General features: G+C 39.1%; 1 protein-coding gene across 1 annotated transcript in view; it reads right to left on the reverse strand.

Moving 5' to 3' along the window:
* Nucleotides 1-12,751, reverse strand: part of MCM9 (minichromosome maintenance 9 homologous recombination repair factor) — a 47,614-nt gene that overhangs the window by 3,371 nt on the left and 31,492 nt on the right. The window contains exons 7-11 of the mRNA XM_086744827.1: nt 10,314-10,488; nt 7,956-8,158; nt 6,734-6,937; nt 5,159-5,241; nt 404-549 (exon numbers count right to left, since the gene is read on the reverse strand). Of these exons, the coding sequence (XP_086600953.1) occupies nt 404-549; nt 5,159-5,241; nt 6,734-6,937; nt 7,956-8,158; nt 10,314-10,488 (811 nt within the window). The remainder of the gene's footprint in view (nt 1-403; nt 550-5,158; nt 5,242-6,733; nt 6,938-7,955; nt 8,159-10,313; nt 10,489-12,751) is intronic.

The raw sequence follows: 12,751 nt of genomic DNA on the forward strand, positions 1-12,751 counted from the left end.
ACAAGCCCAACACAAAAGAAGGCTTAAAATATATGAAGCAGATCTGCTGTATTTTACCAAGCGAGTAACAAAAAGTTATATAAAATTATTTGCTCAGCTACAGAATCTGGCATTTTGACCCTAAGAAACTCTGCTGAAACTTATCTGAGCATAGAATTGAGATATGAGTTGGGAACGATTAAAATGTTCTTAAATTGTTTGTAAATTCCATAACCCAGAGGGAGAAATGATCTTGTGATGATCTTAGAGTACTTCTTTAAAACAATCTCCCTGCTTATCCATGTCCTCTAAAGAACAAGTCCCTTCCCAGTGTCTGATTCTATTTTTAGACTCTCTCCAGATGTTATTGCCAAACAACTCTTTTTTTGCTATTGAATTGTTTTGTTATTCTGCATATTATAACCTGTCAAGTCTTTGTAGCTCTTTGTGCAGAAGGTCATGTAGCTCCAGTCGCTCCAATATGAGTTCACACTGTGTTCGGTATTGCGCCATTGGATCTTCTGGAAATGAGGTGTGTAAGGCATTGATGCCTCCAAGAAGTGCACCCCCCTATGTCACCAAAGAGATTAAAACAATAAATAAATCATAGGAAGCTATCTTTCTTATTCAGCACCAAATTTAAACCGCAGAGACCATTTTATACAAAATTCTTCCTTAGGTATTTTAAAGCTTAAGGTAGCAAATTTTTACAAAGTAACTGTATTCACACAAATAATCCTGTTAGGTCTGCTCACACAGGCAAAGCTGCTCATATACATCAAGCAATTATATGATCAAGCCTGCGGTTTACTCGTACTGGTTTATTTTTATTTTCACAAAAATTGGAAAGTCCACCTAAGCCTTGAGACCATCAAGACTAAAAATGGAAATTAGGATTAAAGAAGTTTTCCAAATACTTTGTAAAAATTCTGCCCATGTGAGTAACTTTTATAACTGAAGAAGTTCTGGCTGCTGAAAGTTTTCTTTAGCTTTGCCTAATTATTTAAATGGAAAGACCTAAGTATTAAGGCTTGTCAACACAGGGTAAAGTGACTGGCAAAAATATTTCTGAATAGCTCTTTAAGAGTAACTAATTATTCAGGAATAAATCCAGAGAGCAAGTGATTTTAAGATGGGACAATTTTGCTGTGACTTGTGAGAAATGAAGTAGTTTTTATTTGGAACAGAGCATCTGCACAAAGTGATTTGTTCCAAAACAAATAATCTAGAATAGCTCTGTAGTTAATTGCTCTTTGGAAAAAAACTCCCACACCACAAACCCTCTATTTGCCACAGATTAGCTAGCATTTACCACTCCTGTCTAATCTATAAAGCTCAATACAGCTAATGAACAGGATGCATATCAAGTGCCTTGAGAGCAATAGTAAAAATCAACGGAGTCTCTAGAACAAGAAATTGCTACATGTGGCATCACTTGGACCACATATGTTCATTTGTGGCAATTTCTGGTTCTTCCATTTTGAAATTCTAAAACTTTGTATTAAAAAAAAAAAACATTGAAAAAACATCATTCTGGTGGCTAATTAAAGCCCTCTAAAACTACACAGTGCTAAAACTAACACTGTCCACGCAACCATTAATGCAACCCATTGAAGTTATCACTTGGGGTTTTTTTGCCTATCGCTTCAGGAACACGACAGATCTGTTCCACACAGACACAGTAGTCTGTAGTCACAGAAAAGGCTGTTGCAGAACCTCCCTGCCTTATTTGTTGGAAGGTTCATAGTCAATAAGGCAGGCACTGCAGAAAGGGAAGTCTAGTCTCTCAGTTAGGACAGGGGAAAGCAGCCAAAGAGAACTAGATTCTACCTCAGACACAAAGTTCTAGTTCTTGCAATTCAGAATGAGCCAGTTAAGCAAAGGTTTTGTAAGGCAATAATCTGTAACTGGGATCCTGATGTGGTGTGTGCACAGAAGGAAACTGCAGTCAACGAGAAATGTGCTCAAACACTCAAAGTGCTACTACTCTGAAACTGGGGCCCTAACCATCTCTCATAGGGTACACTCCAGTGGACAATTTCTTCCGGATGGTGCATAATTCAGCTCCAGAGTATAGAGTGGGAGTAGCACTATCCCATCGCCTCACAAGGACTGCGTGAAGATAAGTGAATTGATATTTCTGAAATACTCAAATATACTGGAGATTAATTCCACAGAAAAACACATGAAGAAATTGAGAATTCAACATTTAGAAAGGCAGGTAATAAACAATACATTGAGCAAAGCACTGACAGAGGATAGTTGCTTTTGGCTTGAGTGCTGTCAACCTGTGACCTAAGGATCTGCTAGAAAAAAAAGGAATACGTGATTATGTATCTTGAGATATATGCCTAAGTGGTACAACTACATCTTGCCCTCACTAACTTTTCAGTGCTTTGCTTGGCCATCACAATGAGCTTCTTTTAAATGTCAATGTGTGTGTGTGATATTCCAAGTGGGATGGGCCTGAATTTAAGGTATCTGTGAAGTTTAATTCCTGTACTAGTGCTTATGTCTCTGAGTTATCTGTCCCTCTGAGACTCTGAGATACCATTTTGAGAGGAAGGTAGCCAAATGACAAATCCACACACTGTGGAAATGAGGGAAGCAGATCTAGAACAGACAGAGAGAAAACAGAAAGTATTATAGGAAAAGTTAGCAGAAAGAAAGGGTGTTAAAGTGCCTAAGGATGGGAAGACAAAATGTAAGAATGGAATAAAAGGAGATGGATTGTAAAGGGAATAAAACAAGGATGAAAACAGGACGAAGAGAAGGGGGAGACAATGTTAACAAAGGAGAAATGAGGCAAAGAAAAGATCAAGCCAGGGGGATTAGAATACGCTCACGAAGACAAAGTAGAAAAGAGAAAAATAAGGGTGAATTAGAGGACAAAACAAACAAAAGTACCCAAATGAACTAGGCTGGTGATGAAAATGTGATAGTCCTCCTTCCCAAGAGGGCCCACAAGAAATAACTGAACACTGATCTGAGAACTGTGAACTTTGACTTTATACTGGCAAGAATATGACTTTTTGTAGAAGTTGCAAAGACAGTGTCGAAGATTGAGTTTGCTGAGCTGAAAGGTGGCAGCCAGTCCTCCAAGAATGACTCTGGTACTTCCCCATTTACAACCTCATTCTACAGACTGACAATTAGGCAGTAGGATGTTATCTATACAAAAAGTTTTGGTTTTTTTTTTTTTCTAGAGAAGGAATTAATTCCTGAAAATAAACCTTTCCATGTTACTTCTTTTTTTTTTTTTATAAAACAAACAAATCACTTCCTTCAAAATGAAATTGTTTCAATGATTCACTTATACTTTCCAGGACGAAAGTAAAATTTGGCCTTAAATAGCAGATCTCAAATTTGCACGTTTCTAGCAAAAATGAACACATTTGCCTACTTGCTTATGACAAGTGAAGAGTGGAGCAGAAATGATGAGTGTACCGACTAGTCCCAGGTAGTCTTCTGCAGTCATAATTCTGGCAGGCAAATTTCTGCCTGACTCTTACTAGATAGATGCTTTTTATGCAAACTGCAGCCCTTGAGGTCAGGGCTGTATAAATACGAAAAAGTGGCCCACAGTTAAAAAAAACTCTGCTGCATTTATTCGTGCTGGTAGGTAGAGAGGTAGGCAGATGACACTACACATTCATTACTATTATATACATACATTCTACTTTTTGATGTTATGAGAAAAACAAATCAGCATTTCAGATTTCTTATACCCAAACCATATTGCTTTGAAACTAGTGTCCCATCAAATTCCCATCTAGTTAATCACAGGTTTAATTACAGCTAATGAACACTTACATAGCATCTTCTGCTGTTTCAACTGGATATATTACTACAGCTTCTTATTTTAACTTAGATGCAGTGCTGTCATTGAAAAGCTGAGCTCTTCAAAACAGTGCAAGATGAACTGCAGCAGACAGCGAAATAATCTTTTGCTACTTAATAAAGTCAGGCTCTGTAGTATTTTTGAGAGAAATTCCATTTGCAACACTGTGCAGCAGACTACTCGTGGCACAAACTGCAAGCAGTCTCTAAAGCCTCTTTGAAAGAGCAAGGGAGATCACAAGTGCCTACCTGCCATATGTGAATTTATGCATCCATCCTGAAGAGCTTTAACTCCGAAAAAGGAGCGTATCTACTCCTGCAAAGGTCTTTAAGGTCCATTGAGCTAATGGGTGCTATACAAAATTGTCTTAATTTGAATATATTCATATTAACCTATACAGAAACATAGGAAATGCCATTTTGGATCAGACCAGTCATCTGTGCACTGGAGTACACCATGTCTGACAGAGTCAAAACCAAGAATTTCAGATGTGCTAAAAATTCCCATGCATAAAACTTCTGATAATCTGCTTATGGTAATTAGTTTCCTACCCCAAAGTATGAAGATTTATTTCCCTTAAAAATATTATATCTGAAGTAAAAGTGTCTATATTACTTTTCACATTTCCATTTTAAAAAAGCCTTTATGAGACTCACATTCTTTTCATTAATTCTAAATGCGTTGCTTTTTCTTTACATTCAACATCCTAACAATGTTACAGTAAACTAAAATCTAGCTTTCCACATTCTTTCAATGCCTTTTTACATACAAACATTACACAAATCCATGTGATAACTGGAATGCACAATTTGCAGTGTACAGCAACAAAAGTTTTGAGTTTCAGGATCACCAACAACATATTTTATAATGATCTAATGGCAAAATAAAGCGTAGGTCTTGGCAACTCTTTGAAACTTGCTCCAAAAAATGATTTGGTTCTCTCATACCTAGTTAATGAGTGACAAGATAACATCACGGAAGAAAAATCCATCAGAGGCTATTAACACAGTGATATAGACACAACTTCTGGCTTAAAAGGTCTTTAAAATGTAGATTAGCAAAAATCAATAGCATGCCAAAACTTCACTTAGACTCAAAAGTCTATAAAAAAAGATACCAGGCCTTTATCATCAATACACGTTTTTCAGTATAATCTCTGTTTAAGGATTTTAAGAATCAAGATGGACTAAAAATTACATGTTAAGGTGTCTGATGACTTACTTTCCATGACTTCATGAAACCTCCAAAGAGATGAAAGAAGCTGGCATATATCTACATGATAAACTGAATCCCTTAAATGTGGTAGGGCACAATGGCAATGCCTGCAAGAAGCCTTACCTGCATAGAAGATTCCATCACTGATACCACAGTTACAGCATCTTCCAAAGTCACAGTATCCCTAAACATCAATCGGGCATGAGCTATCAAAAATAAGTAAGCATTGAAAGCAAGGGTTACCAAAGTCAAAAAGCAATTTTTTTTTGTACTAGAAGGGACAGGATATTTTTTCAAATTTCTTCAGCTCTTCAAACAGTTGGGTATGATTCTAACTTAAACATCAATACAATCCTTTTGATTTTAGTGCATATTTCAATGGGAATTAGAGGGCTCAGTTTTAGTAGTAAAGAATGTTATGTGACTTCTGGTTACAGTTACAATGACAGTTCAAATAAAGATGCTCAAAATGCTAGAGTTAAAAAATCTAAAGTGCTGGATATCACAATAAAGAGCGTGATATGAAACATCCCTATCTATATAGGTATTTGTCATCATTGTGAAGTAAAAAAAATAAGTCTAATTTTCATTGCAGGCCAGAAAATATTTGACTTCCTCTAAGTGGGCTGTGTCACAAATTTAGTATTATTTAATATGCTTTTCTGTTCAATAGCTTTATTTTTCCTTTCTTCCCTTTCTTAAGTCAGCAAAATAAAACAGATTTTTGTAAACAGATATAATGCAAATAATTTACTACGTGAAGCTCTCCTCCTAACTGGCTGTAGAAACACACACATTTCTTATTCAGCTAGAGAAAGGCAGGTTAATTAATACCATCTATATAATACTTTGAAAGAATAAAATGCTACTAAGAGCTCCAATCGTGTGAACACATAAGAATGGAACAAACACTGAATGCAAAAATAACATGTGAATCCCTAAAAGTTAGGAGTGTCTTTCATTCACATAATTTTTCCCCCAAATGGGAGAACAAAATATAAACATCTGATGCTGGAAGCTCTACATTGCTGACTGGCATACAAAAGCATAAAGATGATTTATGATTGTTACAAAAAAAACCCCAGTATATTCTTTTAAATTAATCCTGAAAATATTTGCTATGCCATTTTATTAAAAAAAATCATGTTAAGACAGAAACCTACTGCTTCATTTTTGTTCTTATAAATAAAATATGATTTGAACCTAGAGTTGGAAATGTTGAAGTCCTATTGCAAAATATAGATTTGATTATTGATATTTAAGGAAATGAAAAATAGTTATTTTTAATAGTATATTAATTTTAGGATAGAAGCACCTTTCCTCAGGCCAAGTACGATGACAACCCAGGACTCAAATGAAGTAAAATAAATCCTGAGATTGCTTTTCATAAAGACACATAACCTCTCAAGATTTTTCTCTCAAATGTGATTTCTTCCAGTACATTTAGTTTTTATTATGAGTGTGAGAACAGAAAAATTAAAACTGATTTTGATAATCTAAATATAACACCCTTTCTCACATTCAAAATATTCAACTCCAAGTCTTTTTAGATTAGAAAGACAAAACAAGACAAGAATCACCTATCCCTACCTCTATGGAAAAACTGCTACTCTGCTTACTGGCTATAATTATACTCCTGGTCTACTCATTTTATAAAGGTTAGTTTTTAGCCTAAAAATAAAAATACCACGGCTTTACCCTCTGCAAGGCGTATCAAACTCTCTAGTAAGCGAATGGTCGTTCGGGCAGCATTTCTGCAGTCACTCTGACGCTGCATTTGATAGTAGCGTACAAGGATCAGGTTGCTCTCATCAGACAATTTTGGCTGTATAGTTTTTATAAGGCAGAAGTAGGTTTTCATCTTTTCCATGCTCCAGAGCTTTTCTGATTTGCTTGGGCAACCTGCATAACAACTGCCTAGTCAGTAATTTTACAACAACAGACATCAAGCTTTTTCCTAAGAATTCCTGTTAAATAGACAGACACATTACTGTAATTTTGGGACATACTGGGTTGCCTGCACACTAGTCCTCAAGGACTTGGTCAAATTCCTGGACAAATCTTACACACCATCCAATCCCTCCCCCATCAAAATCCACAGTAAAGCCTCCAGTAATTTCAACAGAACTGCAGTCAGACTCACTGCCCACCAGATGGTATAGTCAGTAAAATGTAAAATGTTACACGAATGTATGTACATCCATGTACATAAATAACATGTACATTCATGTACATAAGTAACAGGTACATAAACCAGCCTTTTGGCTGTTTTACCTACTTTCTAGGAGCCAGAAGCTACCTGCCATATTCTGAACATTTTTTGCAGGGAAGCATTTTGGGAAGGGAAGGAAGCTAACTGAAGAAGTTTCCTCTAACCACTTCTTTCCTAATGGGGATCAAAGCCGTGTTCCTCACGTGGATGGAAAAAGGGCTGGTTAAAATCAAATCACAATGCCTTCCCGAAGTCCAGAGCACAGAAAGCCTCATATGGAACACTGCTCTTTACTCTCTAAGCCCTGCAGCACATGCAGCTCAGATTTGTTCTGTCTGAATTAAGTTTCCCATTAATAGCATGTACGATGGTGTGTAGGATCTGCACATCAAGCAAAGTAAAGGTGCAAGATGCAAAATATCCACTTACTGAGCAGTCTGGGCTAAATCTCTTGTAACCGATCACAGAGTAAAACTACAGTGTTCTCAGCTCACCCCTATTAATTAATTAGTGATCTCTATCTTATTCCTACTTGAAAAACAATGATACTGCAGGCAACTACTGTAGCAAAAATGTAAACACTGATTAATATGAAAGTCTCGAGAACAACAAACTAAACTAAAAGGTGAGGAAATTTTTTAAAAAGACCAACCAACCAACCAAAGTCCCAACCAAAACCACATTATCATTTAAAAAGACTACTCTTACCTTTATTTTGCAAGATGAAGGATGAAATGATACGGTCCCATTCCTCGTTCTTTGTATCTAACAATACTAAGACCAGGTCAAATCTGCTCAACAGAGGACTGCCAAGAGCTATGTTGACAGAGACAGACTCATTAGGGTCATAATGGCCTTTTGGGTTTGTTGCTGCCAGGATAGTTGTCCTTGTATTAAGCTTGCATACCAAGCTAGAGAAAAGTATGGTGAAAAGTACGGTTGAATTAGATCGGGTAGGGGAAATAAATCCAAAGTGTTAAAAAAGCCCCATGTTTTTATGTTATAAGGAGCACATCTTACCTTGAAAGACCATAAGAGCTAAACAATATACACAATTATTGTACTACTACCATATTATACATACAGCTTTCCTCAGACAGAGTATAGCAACTAGACAGAAAGACAGTGATTAGGGTACGAAAAGCAACTAAGCAGTATTTCCATGACTAATAATATACATACAGCTAGGTCCTTAAATGGTGAAAACCAAGGTAACTTTTCAGAAATAAATATTACTTTGCTGATTTATACAGTATAGAAGCACTTTTTTTATGATGGAAAGGAACATTTTAGCCTAATTCACATTTTAAGAAACAAAATAAAATGTAGTATAAATTATGTTTTATTCTTGCGTTAAGCATGTTATGAATATGAACCCAACCAAATGATGATGGCATCCATATCAACTCTTTCTCCAGGGAAGCAGCCATTTTCCTCTCTTAACCATGCTATCCTGGCATGTGTTTTCAGATGTGGGGAGAGATTATTTTTATTCTAGTAGTCCAAATGTAATCCTTTTGGTTAAGGCAGTAGCAGAAGTGTTCTAACTTTGGTTTGTCACTGAGCTATTTCTAGTCAGCTCCTGAGTAACTGCTGCCTCACATCCAAAGTTCTTCTGTAACTGAGAGGAAGGACCACATACCTTCTATGAGCTTATACCCAATGGGAAAAAAACCTTGTCTCCCATGCACCAAAATAAGACCTTAAATTAACAAAGTGCTTAACCTATCTGTGCTCAGTTACTACTCAGAAAGTCCCCATTAGATGTAGTCCCTAAAAGTGAGCAACTGAGGCTATATGTGCAAGTGACCAAAATGTGCTTTGGCGTCTACAGAACCCAACCAACTGCAACAAGGAACCTGGATAAAATATGTCACTCTCTTACTAAGTAGATAGGACCACACTGACTCCAAATATTTGTCCCCAGCTGGATTACTGGTAAAGGCCAGTAATCTCTCAGGTGAAAGCGGCATTACTTGTCCGCTGTCTGCCTAGAGGACAATTTACAGGGAATGCACCAGAATTAAGTTGGGAGAAAAAGTACAACTTCAGAAGGTATTTTTATGATGAATGAGTAAATTCAGGCAAATTCATGGTCATTTTCAACACAAAGCATAGTACGGCTAAAATCCTTGACATGACATAAGGAAAAGAAGATGCATTAGATCTCTTACACGCAACAGCAAAACATTCAGCAAAATCCCAAAGAAAAAAAAGAGGCAGAAAGGAGCTGAGTTATGAAGTACCTAAAGGAGTTAAAAATGGCGTAAAAGCAAAGAGGCTAAAGACAGCTTCAGTGGAGATGCTCAGAATAAAGAAAGGACATCATCAGTTAGAGGAGCCAAGACGTGATTGGAGCCAAGAGCTCAGTTGAAGGCAACAAGCAGGAATGTGGAAACAGTACGCCTTTTGAGCAGCAGAGTTTCAGCAATACCAGCCAGAAAATTATTTGGGCCTAGACAAGAGCTATGTATGACTGACAGAGTAAGAAAGATTTGAGCTCAGAGATCAAAGTGACAGCGGGGAAATAGCAGGTTTGAAAACACACTACTTTGAAAAAGAAAGCGAGAAACTAAAAGTGAGCAGGAGTTTATATTTATGCCATGCCCAACATATAAAATCCAGCAGCCTGGAAATCTCTTAGTTTTCTTTTGTTACCATGCAGTATTACTGGATTTGGGAGAAATTAAGTCCTGCTTTCTGAGTTCCAATAAAAATTTCACAAAGTTCCTTATTTCATGTATGAGTATTATGACCACTCACAGCAAAGGACATGAAAAAGAACACTAGGTCTTCTTAGGAAAGTGCCCTGGTCTTCAGTGGTAGATTGAAAAACCAACAGTGAAGAGTGTGTGTATTTATTCTGATCACTTGCAACCTCTGGTCCAGTGCACTGTCCTTTGAAATGCTAACTCGTCTAGTTTAAGAATACCGCTGACAACAAAACTATTAAGTACCACAAAGAAAACAGATATATTTAATTAGCATGACAAACCTCCCTCCAACTAGTAGGTACAAGAGAAACATCTTAAGTTGGTTTATCACATAGGTTAACATGCCACTTACCCTGCCTTTGCAACACTGATGGTTTGTTGCTCCATTGCTTCATGGATACTGGTTCTGTCATGTTCTTTGATACTATTGAACTCGTCAATGCAACAAAGGCCTCCATCTGCAAGCACCAGTGCTCCAGCTTCCAAGTTCCACTCCCCAAAGTCCTTCACAGCAGTCACTGTCAAACCTGAAGAATCAATTACATCAGTCAGCCTTTTCCTTAAAACATAGGAGTGCACTTGAGCGAAAGAAAGGGACCCGGCACACTGGCTTGTGCCACGGGCAGAAGGCAAAACAGCAGGTTAGCTCCACCACATACCTCTACCATGTAAATTGCCTTACACCTACTGGTAAGAAACCCCACTAGCATTTGGCAGGTTAGCTGAGATCTGTGGAGCAGATTCTGTTAAGCTCCCCATGTTCAACAGTGACCTGTTTTAGGACTTTGTTAATTGAACAAAAGAGATTAGAGTAAGAAGACTAAATCTGCCAGATCAAATTGAAAATTAGGGTTAATGCAAAAATCATAAAATTATGGAGTGAACCCATTCAGGTCCTCCTTCCCATCAACTACTGAAACAAATACTTTGGAGGTGCAAAACAAAACTTGGGAAAAATAAAGAAATTCCAGTGTCTTTTAACTCCTGGCCCCAGGAAGTGGAGAAAAATTCTCACTTTAAACTAAGGCAATTAAATTTCTTTATGAGATTCTGGGCTCCTCCAAGCATTAAGCAAAAATGAAAATCCAAAGATGCCCAAGGACGAAATGGAGGGTGGGAGCGGGAGGGGATGTTCCCAGTAAATCTACATGATACAACATTGGGAGCATGGCAGGTCAAAAACTCTTGCACAACTGTGAAAATGGCCACTCATTATCAAGTATGTGCAGCTCCTTTCAAGTCTTCTATTCTCTGTTTCCCAGCTTCTTCTCTATCTTTAGCCCTCCTTTTTTACTCCAGTGTTCAGCTCAAAATATCCTAGTAGTTGACAAGCTGCAACCAGCCTAAAATCTCTAATGCTATGGCAAAACCTGCCCAAAAATCCTCCCCCTAAACCTCCCTTGGTTCGGGGAAGAGAAGCTGCAGAGGCCTTCTCATTGCTGCACAGCCCACCACAGTAGCCATTTGTTCACAAATGGCCAGTAAAAAGTTACTGGAAATATGTTTCCTGATAACCTAGTAACATGCACTTTAGCTAGTTTTCAGGAATCTCCTCCACTGTGTCCAATCTTCCTTGGTTTCCTGGACTCTGCACTGAACAACTTGGCCAGTCAATCATATTGCAAAATTTTAAAAATGCAAAATAACCTCTAGTCTTGTGTAAGATGTGGAGATGCTATTAAAAAGTGCAGCAAGCAACAGATCAGGCAAGTATCAGATTATGACATTTCTTTGTAAATACAAACCAATCTGCTTTCCAAACCTTGCACGGGCTTGGTGATCTGCTGAAGGGCCAAGGGCCTCCGTGCCTCAGCACCGCGCTCTCGCTCGCTGCAGATCTGGCAGCACTCTGCTCATGCCAGCAGGCCTCTGCCCTTCCACACAGCTGGAAAGATGGCTCCTGCTGGCCTTCCTACTGTGCATATTCCACCGCAGCCAACGGCTCCCTGCAGACAGTACTAGAACCTGGCTGTGCATTTATTTCCACACAGAATCGTCTCTTGTGGTGAGGGTATGCAACTCACACCCCTCAGACCGGAGCACTTTCAGCTCTCCCCCTACAGAAGTGTGAGGCATGTAAAGTGGTGCTACGGTGCTATGTCACTCCTCTCGATGTCTTGTGCATGGCGGCCACAAGATGGCCTCCTCCACAGGCCTCCTGCTGCCACACAAGATGGCTTCCTCCATGGGCCTGTTGCTACTGCACTGGGCTGGATATGTGTCGTTTCACAGTTTATTATGTTACCTACGCCCATTTTTACACATACAGGAATGGGATGGCTTCTTGACAGCACAGTTGTGTAAAAGACAAACCTCTGTCCCTCCACAGCCACACTGCAGATGGCCTCTCTAGCAGCAGTGAGATAGATTCGCAGCAGCACTCAGTCTGTGTGGACAGCCCATCCACACCCTACAAGCAACCCCTCCTTTATTTAGGGAGCATCCCAGTGAGCAGCATGCTGCTGGGCTGCTTCCTGACACTCTGCCTTCGGCCAAGAGGTTGGTGCCAGGGCGCTGACCAGGGCAGTGCAGCCCACCCGCACCCCCCCACCCCGGGGTGGGCTTCTTGTGACACAAACACCCCCCCCCAGCCCCGGGCTGGGGTGGCCCCTGGCACTCCCGCGAAACCAGCTCACTGCGTGGCCCCGGCCACCTCTGGGCACAGAAAAAGGACGAAAAGAAAAGAAAGAAAAAAGCCTAAAAGACCCCCTCCCCACAACAGCTCCACAGGCCAACGCCGCACCCCACAGCCGAGGAGGAGGAGCGGAGCCGCCCGGGGGCGGTGTCCTC

This window comes from Chlamydotis macqueenii, chromosome 3 (genome assembly GCF_036417535.1).
Source record: "Chlamydotis macqueenii isolate bChlMac1 chromosome 3, bChlMac1.mat, whole genome shotgun sequence".
NCBI lineage: Eukaryota > Metazoa > Chordata > Aves > Otidiformes > Otididae > Chlamydotis > Chlamydotis macqueenii.